The following is a 13920-nucleotide window of genomic DNA, read 5'->3' on the forward strand; positions in this document are numbered from 1 at the left end:
CTACTGTCTTTCAAGATGAAGTAGTAACATACCTCCCTCCTTCACTTTCTTGACCCAGATGTGTTCACTGGTAGAGAAAAGTCGAAAGCCTCGTTATACCAAATGCCGAGCAGCATCTCTATCCATTTCTCCTTTCCTTGCCTTCATTTCAGATGGCAAAGTCCATTCATAATTGTCAGATATGGGAAGTTGTATTTATTTTTACTTGTATTCACAAACCAAAATAGGAAGAAGTACAAAGGATAACATTTTAATCAACACAAGGGTTGGCTACTCTACCCATGAATATAATAGTGTTCAGAGCAACTTCCCTGATGAGAACCAGGAAGGGCCTGTTGGCCTTGAAGGTCACCCTGTCCGAGTTCAGCGAACGACCAGCGATGCTAATGACGGTACTTGCTGCAGCTTCACTGCCTTCCTCATTTACCTGCAGGTCAAATGGGAAACAGACTGCCACGTTAGCTACTCTGCAGCTCATTACAAGAGGTACATCATCCATGGACACAGCAATTCCTCAAACATGCCACTTATTTTCCAGTTGCTATGAGTTAGGTCGGATCCCCTCTGGAACCTTACTTTTAGTCTTTTCTTTCATCCACTGTACTGATGTAAGACTTGTATTCATCCAAGCCTTGTGCTGAAAGAAAGTGCCAGGGTCCATTCAGATACTCTCTGAACCAGAAATCTGGATGTACACAAAGTTGTCACATTTCTGGCTGGCAATGTTGTACATGATACTGAACTGTATACTGAAAGACCTATTGACTCAAAATTAGAGCACCGCAGTTGAGACAGTTCCACTCTGGATCATCAAGATCCTAGATAGAACTACTGTCAACAGCCACTCAGGAACTAGGGCCTGTGAAAAGAGGATGGTCCTCTGGCTGGATGAGATGAATATTTCTCAGAGTAATAGATTGAAAGGATGGTGTTGGAGCTTACTGATAAGTAGAACTGCCACAGATCTGGAGGGAGATGGGAGACACCTTTAGAAATTTTGCTTGAGCACCTAGAATGTCACTAAAACTGTGTCCCTGCCTCCAAGGAAAGCATTTCAGACCCCTGAGCTTTGAGAGAAGCTGGTTGATGATTTCCCCTTCCTCATTCCTTACCACCTCTCCCTTCTACACATGCTATCTAATTCACGATCGTTTTAGTACTAAGAGCAGACGAACTTTTGTAAGACCAGGGCCCTTTTACTCAAATCAGATTCTGGTTTTCAGTGGCTTCTCAGGAGACAATCAATTAGGGTCCTTGTGTATAGGGCTCCCAAGAGCCATGGAGGAACCTTGCATCATTGTTTAGTGGGCTCAGGTAGACAAAATGAAACTGAACTTTTGCTTCTTCTTGATCGTAACTCAAGGCCCTCATGGAGGTCTGAGTTGACCACTTCCATTTGGGGTCCATGGAAGAAGATTCTCAGTCATAGTTAAAATCCTGAGGACTCATCTTCTCTTGCAGTCTAAATGTTATTTCTTCCATAATCAATATGGCTTCAGTATTTTCACTTCCAAAATCATTAATCCAGTATTCATGTAAAACCCCCTGTTCTGACCTCAGAATCTTTTAAGATATATATCTTTCTACTCTTGCTTTGGTCCTATTGCTCTATAGAATATAGTCCCGCATTGAGGATTTTATTGCCTAGCCCATTGCCTTTCTAACCTAACTCCTGCTATCGTGTGACCTAGACAATTAAAATGTCTTGGTAGGAGACCCATTCAATACTCTAAACTTCCATTTCTTTCATCTCATTGAACCCAATGAGCATTGCCTTCACTTCAGCAAACCAGTCCGTGGCTACACTTTGAAGTTGCCATCTCTCAGAACATCTCGACCTTTGAAATTATAATTACATTATCCTCTCAGTCTATAACCTTCTGTTTTTTTCAAACTATCACATTTCCTCACTCCCATTAAAATTACCCTGGCTTTTTCCTGTCCCTTGATCCTTCCACTTTCCTCCTAATGACATATTTCCCACTGAGCTTGGACTTTGTAACTATATTTACTAGCACCATGCTCTGAAATCTATCTCTTCGACCACAGTCTCCTTTTTGAGATTTCTAAATTTTATGACCTCTAACATTGGCCTATCACATTTCCCTCATAGCCTGGGTCCCCCAAAGAATGGTCTACATAAGTGGTTCGCAAACCTGGATGCGCATCAGAATTCTTTGAGGAGCTTTGTAAATATACAGATATTCAGACCTTGAGTCAAGCTCTCTAGATAACTAATGCTATTGATCCATAGTTCAGTATTTGTTTGAGAGCCAGAAGTTCTATAGGCTTTACACAGCTCTTACTCCAGTAAAGGTTTCCATGGGCATCTTAGTTGGGGCAACACTGGGTTAAGCAATATTGAATCATTTTCTTCACTGTGGAACTGCTCAGACATCAACACTCCAATGTGTTTTGATTTTCTGTTAACTTCCCTAGAAGAGGATATACATTTATTTGACCACCTAACTTTTTATTACCTGCAGCGTAGTCTAGAGTTCTAGTTTTCTGGAACACACTGTAGGACACTACAGTGATGGTCTACACTCACCAGCTCTTTCTTACTTTCCATTTGCTCTTCAATCATTACAATTAGGACGTGCCCCCACTACACTGTCCAAATGCCTCAGGGGAAAGTCACCTGCGGTCACTTTTCAGTCTTCTCACTAGATGCTTTCCATTTTCTTAAAACTCCTTCCTGGGTTTCCATAAGCTCATCATCTCCTGGTTCTCCTTTTAATGCCTTTGCTGGCTGCTTTTCCGGTATCACCTTCACCTTAATGTCTGTGTTCCCAGGAGAGGTAGCGGATGGAGGGTAGAACAATTAGACCACGAGGGCTTCAAGTTAGAGTTATGTATAGAGGAGGACACTATAGACTTGGGGTTTGAGGGACCTGGAAACATGCCTTTTATCACAGTTGTCACCTACTGTTCAAACATCTGCTGTCTACACCGTAAGAGCCAATGAAGGAATGACTCCAAAGTTACTCATCATATGAGATACTGATATATTGAATAATAAAGCAGCATGGTAACAAAAAAAGCAAGCATAAGAAGAGAGAGCGGAGAGAGGTGTATTTACCTCAAGAAATGCCTTGTGGAATGCATCTGAGACATAGAGGTCGCTCCGACCTTCTGCAACAATACCTAGAAGGAAGACCAGAGAAAGATCTGTGAAATGGGAGAAAGTTGGCTTCAACCCACAGAGAGGAATTCAGTTTGGATTAAGAGGTCCTTTGGGACTTTTAGAAAAATAGAAATCCTGGACCCTCACCTAATGATACCCTCAAAATCAATACACATTAAAAATAATAAAATACTTTGGGTTTATTCAGCCTGGTTCCTATGAAGTTAATCTGGTGCTTTAGCTTATGGGGGTTTGGGGGTTAAGGCTGAGGACCCTGTTCTTAAAGAAATGCTCACTCCATCTAGTAGCAATGTCTTTCCTTCCAGGGTGACAACACCTTGAAGAAAGGGTATGGTTCTGAGACCTAGTTTAAAGGCAGCCCATTACACATGAATCCACTTAACTAATGTTGTAAACTTCTTTTTAAAAATGAGATATTTTAATGCATATTTTTCAAGGATGGTGTGTTGGAAGAACCAAAACAACTTAACACTATTATCAGAGAATCACAACTGGGAAGGCTTGTCTGCATCTGTCCAGAAGCCCTTTAGAATATCAGGAAGGGCTATTAAATGTCAGCTACAGCTCTTTGGTGGGACTTGGATGTCCTTGGCTCTTAATCCTAGCTGTCTCTTTGCTCTGAACTCTGGTGGTTTTCAAGTTTCTCTCTACCTGGTCCCACCTCTTCTATGAGTTACAGACTCCAAAGGTTCCAGTGCCAGCTGGGCCCATGGAGACCCAAGAGCCAGCTTCCCCTCGTACACAGGAGAGAACTGATCCCTTGAGAGGGAAGGGATTCCCCTGAGTTGGCAGTAGGACTGGGATTAGAATCCAGGTGTCTGGACTCCCTCTCGTCTACTCCTTCCCCATCTCTTCCACCTTTGGTCAGACAACTCTGAGGGTAGAGAAAGGAGGAAACCCTTCCTGCCCTCACCTGGGAGCCTGGACTTCTCAGGACTGAACAGGTCTTCGAGGCCCATGTCTTGCAGCTGCTCCTTCACGCTGAAGCTGTCCTCGATGCGGAAGCGGGGCATGTGGACCACCAGCAGCGTCTCTGTCAGCTCATCCAGCCACTCCTGCAGCATGTCTGGGGTGAGTTCCTGTTCCACCTTGGCCAGGGTCTTCTCCAGCTTGGGCAGGATGAGCACCATGGTGATGTCATCACCCTTGAAGGGCAACTCGAGCACCTGGGTGCTTTCTGCTACTCTCCGATAGCGGAACTTGCTTTCCTGGTACATCATGAGTACTGAACATGACTCCCCATCAGCCTTGTAGAACAGTTCCTTCCTTGTGTTCTCGGGACTGAACTTTGACTTCCACAGGCCCTGGAGGAAGACACCAGGTGCGAGAATCACAAAGCAAGAAGACCAGAAACATCCGTAGGAGAATGCTGACATGAAAAACAGTCAAAATATTTTATTACATTAAAAAAGTGAAGTTGCTCAGTCGTGTCTGACTCTTTGTGACCCCATGGACTGTAGCCTACCAGACTCCTCCGTCCATGGAATTTTTCAGGCAAAAGTACTGGAGTGGGTTGCCATTTCCTTCTCCAGGGTATCTTCCCAATTCGGGGATTGAACCCAGGTCTCCCTCATTGCAGACACTTTACCATCTGAGCCACCAGGGACGACCATGGAAGTGCAATTTTTAAGAACAAAGACCTAGAGGGATGTGCATAAAAAGGCTTTTTAATACTGACTGTGTCAGAGTGACAGAATCATGAGTGGGGTTTTTTTTTCAATGAATTTTCTGTATTTTCTAGATTTTTCATCAATGACTATTTGCTTTTATAACAAGAAAAACATAAAAACAAAAATAACCTACTGGCCTCTTGGCAAGTCTCTTCTGGAGTTTAAATCTAATTGCCTTTTGCCTTCTGCCTCCCACCAGCCTCCTTCTCAAAGACCATCCTCCAAAATGCTGGGCTTTCTCCCTGATGAATAAAGCCAGACAAAGGTAGTAACCCCAGGGAGTCATCTGGGAGTCCTGCCAGGCAGAGAGTGAGGCCTGGCCAACTTCCTGTTCAAAGAGGGAAGGGATACAAGATACTGCTTTGACATTTCCAAGATGTAGTTAGCATTCCTTGTCATCTTCTGGCTCTTTGATTTGGGGACAAGTCACTTAACTCTTTCAGTGGTGGTTCTTCGCTTGTAAAATTAGGAGCTGGTTATCCCTAATATTTGTAGGATGCTTACTGTGTGCCAGTCACCGCTCCAGGCATTTTGTATGCATTGACTTAATCCCCTCAGTAACCCTGTGAGGCAGATGTATCATTGTTACCACTTTATAGATGCAGAAACTGGGACACGGAAAGGTCTTAAGTAACTCTCTCAAGTTTGTAGTCACAAGTGGAAGAGTCAGAATTTAAACTAAGTACTGTCTGAGCAGCTCAAGTTCTCATTTGTGATGTCATGAGAATCAGAAGGCAAAGTGTTTCATAAACTGCAAAGGGCAGTCAGTACACACTGTAGAAATGCAACCTACTGCGTTCTTGGCATGAGGGAACCCCCAAGCAACAAAGCAGTTGGCAACAGCAGTGACGGGCTAACCCTCCAGGCCCAGTCGGGGAGAAGAACACATCTAGAGCATGACCCGGGAGGGCACAATTCAACCTGTGTTAAGCTGGTGGGCCTCCTGAGTGTCAGTGGTCTGTTTATTCCCACTATCCTCTCCCCTCATCCTTTTTCCTAAATGTAATCAAGTTGGAACAATCTTCAGAACTTGACTCTCTGAGAAAGACAAAGCCATCTGCATGATCATGTCACAAGTCCTCTGCAAAATTTGAGGTTAGTCTGGTACCAGGAGGTTCAGAAGCTTCAGGCAAGAGGAATTTTGAGATGCTGCAGAAGCTGCTCTAGATGATGGAGAAAACCTCATCACTGAGGATTGTCTATAGACTCTGTCATTTTGTTCCAGATTTCAAAATGAAGTTAACTGGACAGAAGAAATCATCACATACTTATGAGAATTTATTATCATGCACACCTTGCTGCTGAGCATGCTGGTCTATGAATGTGTACACGCTGCCTTGGGCCCAGAGACATTACCAGGCCCCCTTTGGACCTCAGTCCAGCAACCACAGCCCTAGACATGACTCTAGACTCAGCAAATTTGTATTTATGCCCAGACCACGCATGTACTATTTCTCAAAATGATCTGCCTACACATGCCCAATGGTATGAAGGAGAGTGAGCTGGAGGGAAATATGTCATCCCTGAGGTCTCTCCAGGGTCATTTTATTTTTTTGCATTTATTTTTTTAAAATATATTTATTTTTAATTGGAGGATAATTGCTTTACCATATTGTGTTAGTTTCTGCCATACATCAACATGCATCAGCCATAGGTATACATATGTCCCCTCCCTCTTGAGCCTCCCTCCAGCACCATTTTTGAGTACCTTGAAGTAAATGGTGTTGACTAGCACCAGGACAGTGAACTCATTGATGGCTTGTGGGGGAATGACATCAGTGATACGCCCTTCAGTCTTATTGGATATCCATTGGTTGATAGTCAATCTGGACTGCTCTGCATTTCCCTGAGGAGAACAGGAAACAAACCTACCCAACTGTGCTATTCAATTGGCTTCTCCATCTCCCCATGCAGAATTTTATTTTGTCCATCATCCCTCCACTCTTTCCCACCATTTTGTTAAACCATCACTCTAACCCAGATTGGAGAAACCACACATATCTAGCATATTGTTGTGGATCTTCCATAGAGTTAATAAATATTAACAGAAGAAAGAGAAAGAAAAAGAGGAAGAAATAAAGAAACAGAAGAAGAGAAAAATAGTCTAGAAAAAGAAAACAAAATATTATCTTCTTTGACTTTGGAAACCTGAACTCTTATGAGTATTCATGAGATGTGTTCTCTAGGAAGCCAAGGAGTGATGGTGGAGGTGCAGGGGGCACAGGAGAGATGTCCATGTGATCCAAAAAGTTTGAGAAATACTTTTGAATAAAATCAGTAGACTTCTTTGTTGCAGGACTTTTTTTTTTTTTTTTAACTTTTTAAGTAAGTCTGTTTATTGAAAGGATCTGAAAATAGTAATAATGCTTGCAACATTTAAGGTCTACAATTGCTCTGTTATGTGAACGAGTGCCCACGTTCTGAATGCCACTGTTACAGGATTTTTATAACTTTTTCAGAGGAGCCTCTGCAATCCATAGATAGCACTGATTTCTCAGGTTTCAAATAAGAATACATATCCCAGGGGCTCTGACTTAAAACACCTCTTCCTGCCTTCAATTAGCATAGCAGTGTTCATTAGGATCCTGCTTCCTTGTCTCTTTAACTTCTGAGTAGAGAGGAAGAACTCTGAGGTCTGGGATGACATCTGGAACTCACCTTGAAGTCCAGGGGCTGGAGCTTGGCCCCATATACCACCTCACTGATGTCCTGGTAGGTCTCATTGAATGTAATGGATTTGTCTCCAAAAAGACGGTTGGCTGATACCAACTCAGAGGATTTATTGGCTTTTCGATAGAGTCGGCAGTTCAGTTTGGCAAAGAAAAAGTGGATCTGATCAGAAGTTTTCTCAGAGATGGTATCAAACTTAAAAACCTGTAGAAGCCAAAAGAAAATAATGGTGGGTCTGGTGGGACAGCCTGGTTCACATGATCGGTGAGCATCATGCCAGGCAGCCCCTGACCAATAGTCATCAAGCACAGTGCCTGGCACAGCATAAACATTCAACTCATGCTTTCTAAAGGAATACATGGAAAAAAGAAGAAGAAAGCGGGGGCTTCCCTGGTGGTCTAGTGGTTAAGAATCTGCCCACCAATGCAGGGGACATGGGTTTGATCCCTGGTCTAGGAAGATTCCACATGCCATGGGTTAGCTAAGCCCATGCGCCACAAGTACTGAGCCTGTGTGCTGCAACCACTGAAGCCTGTGAGCGCTAGAGCCCATGCTCTGCAACAAGAGAAGTCGCCACAATGAGAAGCCCGAGCACCACAACGGAAGAGTGTCACCCTCTCTGGGCAACTAGAGAAAAACCCATGCAGCGACAAAGACCCAGCACAGCCATAAATAAATAAATAGATAAATAAATAAAGGATGTGTTAAAAAAAAAGCGGGGGGGTGGTGGGGTTAGGAAGGAGAGAGAGAAAAAGAAACACAAAGAGCCGGGGACACTACCCAAAGTCTCGAAAGGGTGCTTAAGCACATGGATGTTCTCTTAGGAGTTACAGCAAGGAGCTGGGCAGAAGGGCTTTGAGTTGTACCTCCATCAACTGCTTGAGTGTGTTGTCACAGGCACCCAGCTTGGTCATAGCAAAAGCTGTGGAGATACTCAGGGGTGACAGGAAAATGTTGTCATTGTTATTCTTGGAGTCTGCCAAATGCTGATAGAAGGCAGTGGCAAAGTGGGAATTGGCCTTGGACAGTTCCCAGACCCGCCGGTTGGTGGCCCCAGGGATCTTCTGCTCGGAGCCTTGGCCCTCAGTTGCCTTCTTCTCTGAGGAACGGTAAATACACATGGGATTCACAGGAATGTCCCGAGGTTTGGCTGTGCAGACGTCTTCCACAGGGCTCCGATGACAGGTCACACAGCCCCAGAGGCCAATAAGCAGCAAAGGGAGAAGACATATACTCCTATAGGGGGACAGAAACCTGAGTTAAGCTAGGCTGAGAAATCCCCTCCCCACTGTCCACCACAGATTTACCCTAGTAGATCACCAGCCCACACTGTGTGGCCAAGAGGGCCAACACCTTTGAAAAGTACAAGGGCCAAGGACAAGTTCATTCCTGGACTCCTTACCCTGGACATAGTCCTGTTGAAATTAAGAGTCAACTGTGGGAGTAACGATGTTATTAGAAGTCTTGTGTGCTCAATGCCTCATGCTGGAAGAAATGAAGAATGCGAAGCTTCCAACTGGTGAAATGGACAATGCATACATGAAATATGGCAGGGAATTTTAGTGCCCAGGGAAAACTTAGGTCAGTTGGAAGAGCCATTAACAGAAGCTATTTAGGGAAGGGATTTTAACCTGGATGTTAAAGGACTGGGAAGAGTTTGATTGACAGCAACACCAGAGGGCTAAGAAGGAATGTCTGGGGCAAAACTACAATCTATGTGCTGAAAACTCTGAAATCTCTAGCTCCAGTCCTAGTCTTTCCACTGAGTTCCAGACCAGTTGTTTGCTGGACAATTCCACCTGGATGTCCTGTTGATCCCTTAGTGAAATACAAATAAACTGAACTTGTCTCTCACCCAAACACCTGCTTCTCCTTCTATGTCCCCCAGCTCAGCAAATGGGACCTTCAGGTACCCTGTCATCCAATCTAGAGACCTGAGAGCCATCCAGGATTTCTCCCTCTCTCCCTTCTCAATAGTCAGACCCTAGATGCTATGCATTGTTTTCTTGTTCTCTCACTGCCTTAGATCAGGTCCTCATCATTTTCTGTTGCCTGCAAATTTTAGTAACTTCCAAAGTGTGTTCACTAAAGTAAATAAAACCAGTCTCACTTTCAAAAAAAAAGGATATCATGAAATTGACAAACTAGGAAAATCGGGACACCCAATTAAGTAAACAAAGTGATAAACTCTATTATCGTGTTTTTATAGATAAGACATGAGGAGCCAGACACTTCCTCTGGTTGACTTGGGGCCCTAGGCCTACAGAAAGGAGTCTGTACATGGGTACTGACTCTTCACAATCTTCCCGCAGCAGAAAAAGACAAGACATGTAGGTGGTGTAGAAAGGACTCGCCAGAGTGGTCTTCCGGGCAAGTGTGGGGCTGGCTGGAAGCTGGGGGCAGCTGAAGGGTACTTGGTTTCTTGCATGATCTGAAGTCAACCCTGAAGTCTTTTTAAGAACAGAGGCACTGAGTGGGAGAGCGGAGGTGCTGAGCGAGCTGTGGACGACAGGGTGAGGAAGCAGGGAGAAACTTGCCATTCATCTCTCCAGCTGGCTTGCCTCTGTTTCCCGTATTATCCCTCAGCTACCCTTAGAAATACAAGTGGAGGCTGTGGGGGCCCTGGGAGCTTTGTTAAGCACAAAGAAAAACCAAGGTGATCAAGCCAGAGCCTCACTTTTAGCTTCCTGTAAAAAAAAAAGGAAGGAATGTGTATGATGTTAAGAGATGATCCTTTGTCAAAGGTCACTGAGACCTTGGGAGGGAGTTGGGGTTGTGACAGGAAAGCGGGGTGGGCAGGGCGGAATTGGGTGGAAGGAGCAAAAAGAGAGTTAGGAGATCCTCACGCATTACATTGGCTCCCTCTTTCCAGATATATGGCAGGCCCAGCGCTTCCCCTTGGAGTGTCTCCTGGGCTGCTGAGAGGGCTGCCGCAGAGCAGCATCTCTTCTGAGGGAACACATCCCCCTTGTTTCTTGGGTTGGGAATCCAAGGTGTGGCTTAGGGAAAGGCCTTATCCCAGGAACCAAGCGGGAGGGAGGGTACTCAGGATGATGTCTTCCAAACGAGTCTCATTATAACTACCAGGGTGAGAGGGCCCGGTCTTCTTGAAGGTGTCGCGGTCACCCCGGCAAGCCCCTCAGAGGTCAGGAAACCCAGTGAGGGCATGCAGAGGGGAAGCCCACCCCTCTTACCTTTTTCCAGCGGTGACGGTTCCTATCCCATTGGAAATCATGGTCGCTAATCTTCCACAGGTCTGAGCGAGTGGAGATAGTGTGGTCTGAGGCAATCCCTCTGGACTGGTTCTTTCCTCTACATCTGACTGGGGTTCCAGAGGCTAGGGTGGGGGATGGAGCTGGTGAGGAGGGGAGGCCCGAGGTCAAAGGCTGATGACCGGCTCCCAGGGTTAAGTAAAGTGTGGAGCCCAGTGTTGGTTAATTAGTAGAGAAGTTTTAAAGTTCAGTCAGGTCCAGAGAAAAAGGCCCACCTTTCTTCCTCTTTTCATCTTTACAGAAAAGGAAAAGGACATGTTCACAAAATTTCATCAGAAAATACCTGACAGATGAGAACTCTGTCTGCAGGAACTTTTTTTTTCCTGGTTAACCAAACCGGGAAGTAGAAAATAGTACATACTCTATATAAATAAAATAGTATTACTGTATGAGCCACCAGGGAAGTCTCAAGAATACTGGTTGCCATTCCCTTCTCCAGGGGATCTTCCTGACCCAGGGATTGAACCCAGGTCTCCGGCATTGGAGGCAGATTCTTTACCATCTGAGCCACCAGGGAAGCCCAGTATATAACTAGCCAAGTTGAATGTCCAGAAAATTCTAGCTTTCTACCTCTCAGTGCAATGCCCTCTTTCTCATAGCTTTTTAAGGAGACAGAATAAAAGAGGTGATGTTATCTAATCAGAGGGGAGAGAAGAGAAATCAAACAGGCGCTACCTTCAGGCCTCTGAGAGACCATGTGTCTGTGACCCAGACAGGTTACACCTTTGTGTATAATGGCCTCATTCCCCATTCAGCCTTGAAGTGATTTGAGAGGGACACGATAGCAGGGGCCTCAAGGTGCCACCACAGACATTTCTTAAGGTGGAGGAGCTAGGTGAGGAATACTTAGAAAAATTCTATTGGGGGATTGGGAGACAGTGTGGGGCAGGCGAAAAACAAGCTTGCAACTGCTGAAATACTTCTAAAAAGCAAACAGAATGAATTATATTTATGTATATTGTTAATTTTACTTATTTTAGTAATTGGGGAGATGAAGTCAAATTAGTGGAGATAAAGGGCAAGGTTTATATTTATTTCCCTCTTCCTAAACAAACCAAAAACAGTATGACAAGGATTGCTACAAATGTAGATATAAGCCACCTTCTGTGTGATTGAAGACTAGTATTAAGTTGGTATTGTCATAGGCATTCTAAAGAGTTCTCTATTCATTAGACAGGAGAAACCTCTACCCAGACTGCAGTTGTGTCTAATTTATTTTTAAACTTTTTTGGCCGCACCCTGTGGCATGTGGGATCTTAGTTCAGGACTCGGGATTGAACTTGCACCCCTCGCATTGGAAGGCAGAGTCTATTCCCTAGACCACTGGGGAAGTTCCTATGTCTAAGTCTTGGCTGATTTAAACTTTGGACACTATGACGGCCTCTGTGTATGGTATGAATGGTTACAAGGAACCGTCCTAAAAAGCCCCAGAACGGTCAGAGTCTCTTGTCACTCCAGATTAAAGGCAATTGGAAAGTCTCCTGTTCAACCACTTGTCCTCAGCAAACATAGAGCACTACCTAGACAGCAGGCACTGTTGTAGAGGCTGGGAGCTCCAGTCAGGAAGACATGCAGCGATCACATAAAGAACCAATATATAAAAAATAAACCTGGGACTTCCCTTCCAGTGGCTAAGACTCCGTGCTCCCAATGCAGGGGGCCTGGGTTCGATCCCTGGTCAGGGAACTAGATCTCACATGCCGCAACTAAAGATTTAGCATGCTGCATCAAAGACCCCGCACAGCCAAATAAAATAAAATAAACTTAAAAAAAAAATCTGTAACATGTTGTGTGTGCTTAGTTGCTCAGTCATGTCCCACTCTCTGCAACCCCATTGACTGTAGCCTGCCAGGCTACTCTGTCCATGGGGATTCTCCAGGAAAGAATACTGGATTGGGTTGCCATGCCCTCCTCCAGGGGATCTTCCCAACCCAGGGATCAAACCCAGGTCTCCCACATTGGTGGCAGGTCTTCCACATTGCTGGCAGATTCTTTACCATCTGAGCTACCAGGGAAGCCCACATTAGGTATTAATAAGGGTTACAGAGGAAAATACAACAGGGCAAGGGAGTAGAAAGTGATGAGAGGAGATAGGGACATTATTGTAGAACGGTGGTAGGAAAGTCCTCCCTCATGAACTAACATTAAGGAAACAGAATAAAGTTGGGGGCGGGGGGAGGAGGAACCACATAGTACTTTCAGGAAGAGCTTTCCACATAGAAGAAACAGGAGATAACAAACATCCTGAGGTGGAATATGCAGTTCAGACCTATTGTTCCAACTTGTAGAAGTTGTGAGACATGCCTTGGAGGAAGGCAGACGAAGAGATGGAGCACAAGGGGTGAAGAGGGTCTGGTGAACATTTGTGGGAAAAGAGATGAGGATGCAGATACCACCAGACCAGGTAGTGAAGAACTATACATCAGCAACTGGGTTTAATATGTTCATTCATTGAGTCATATGCTCATTTAATTAACATGCTTTTAATAAATGCCTATAGGTACCAGGCATGGTTGGTGCTGGGCCTGGGTATATGAAGATGACTTTGCTCTCCAGGAGCTCCATGCTTCACAGTAGACCCCAGACATGATGATAAACATGCCCATCAATGCTACTGGTCATCTGACTAAAGCTGGAGCAGGAGAGGGGAAGATCAGGAGGTGATAATAGTGTAAGAGATTTCCAAGACTAAGATACAAAGTCTTTTTATTTTAAAATAATTCTAAAGTAACAAAAAAGTTGCAAAAGTAATACAAAATATTCTTATACATCCTTTACCCAGATTCCCCAAATATTCACACTGTTCTCATCTTACATTTGCTTTCTGTTGTTTCATACCCCTCTCTTCCTCCCCATCTCTATATTTTCTGTATTGTTTTAGAATAATTTGCAGATATAAATGCCTTTTTATCCTTATATAGAGTGAGGTTCCTAAAAACCAGAACATCTCTTTATATGATCACAGTATAAAATACACAAGATTGATAGTAATACAGTACCATTTTCAAATCCATAACTCTTATTCTAAATTTACCAAATGTCTATATTCTTTATAGCAACTGGTTCTCAAAAATTTGGGTCTTAGGATCTCTTTTTAGTCTTGCTAAATTACATTTAAACATAATTATTTAAATAATACATACATAAAATAACTTTAACT

The 13920-nt window shown here is 44.1% G+C and overlaps 1 protein-coding gene across 1 annotated transcript; it reads right to left on the reverse strand.

Moving 5' to 3' along the window:
• Nucleotides 1-178: 178 nt before the first annotated feature.
• SERPINC1 (serpin family C member 1) lies at nt 179-10792 on the reverse strand. The gene is given in 7 exon segments (NM_001034698.2): nt 179-427; nt 3083-3147; nt 4062-4452; nt 6527-6664; nt 7477-7692; nt 8355-8724; nt 10683-10792. Coding segments are annotated over 7 exon segments (1398 nt in total). The 5' UTR covers nt 10724-10792; the 3' UTR covers nt 179-250.
• Between the last annotated feature and the right edge of the window lie 3128 nt (nt 10793-13920).

The sequence above is a fragment of the Bos taurus genome, chromosome 16 (assembly GCF_002263795.3).
Source record: "Bos taurus isolate L1 Dominette 01449 registration number 42190680 breed Hereford chromosome 16, ARS-UCD2.0, whole genome shotgun sequence".
Classification (NCBI taxonomy): Eukaryota; Metazoa; Chordata; class Mammalia; order Artiodactyla; family Bovidae; genus Bos; species Bos taurus.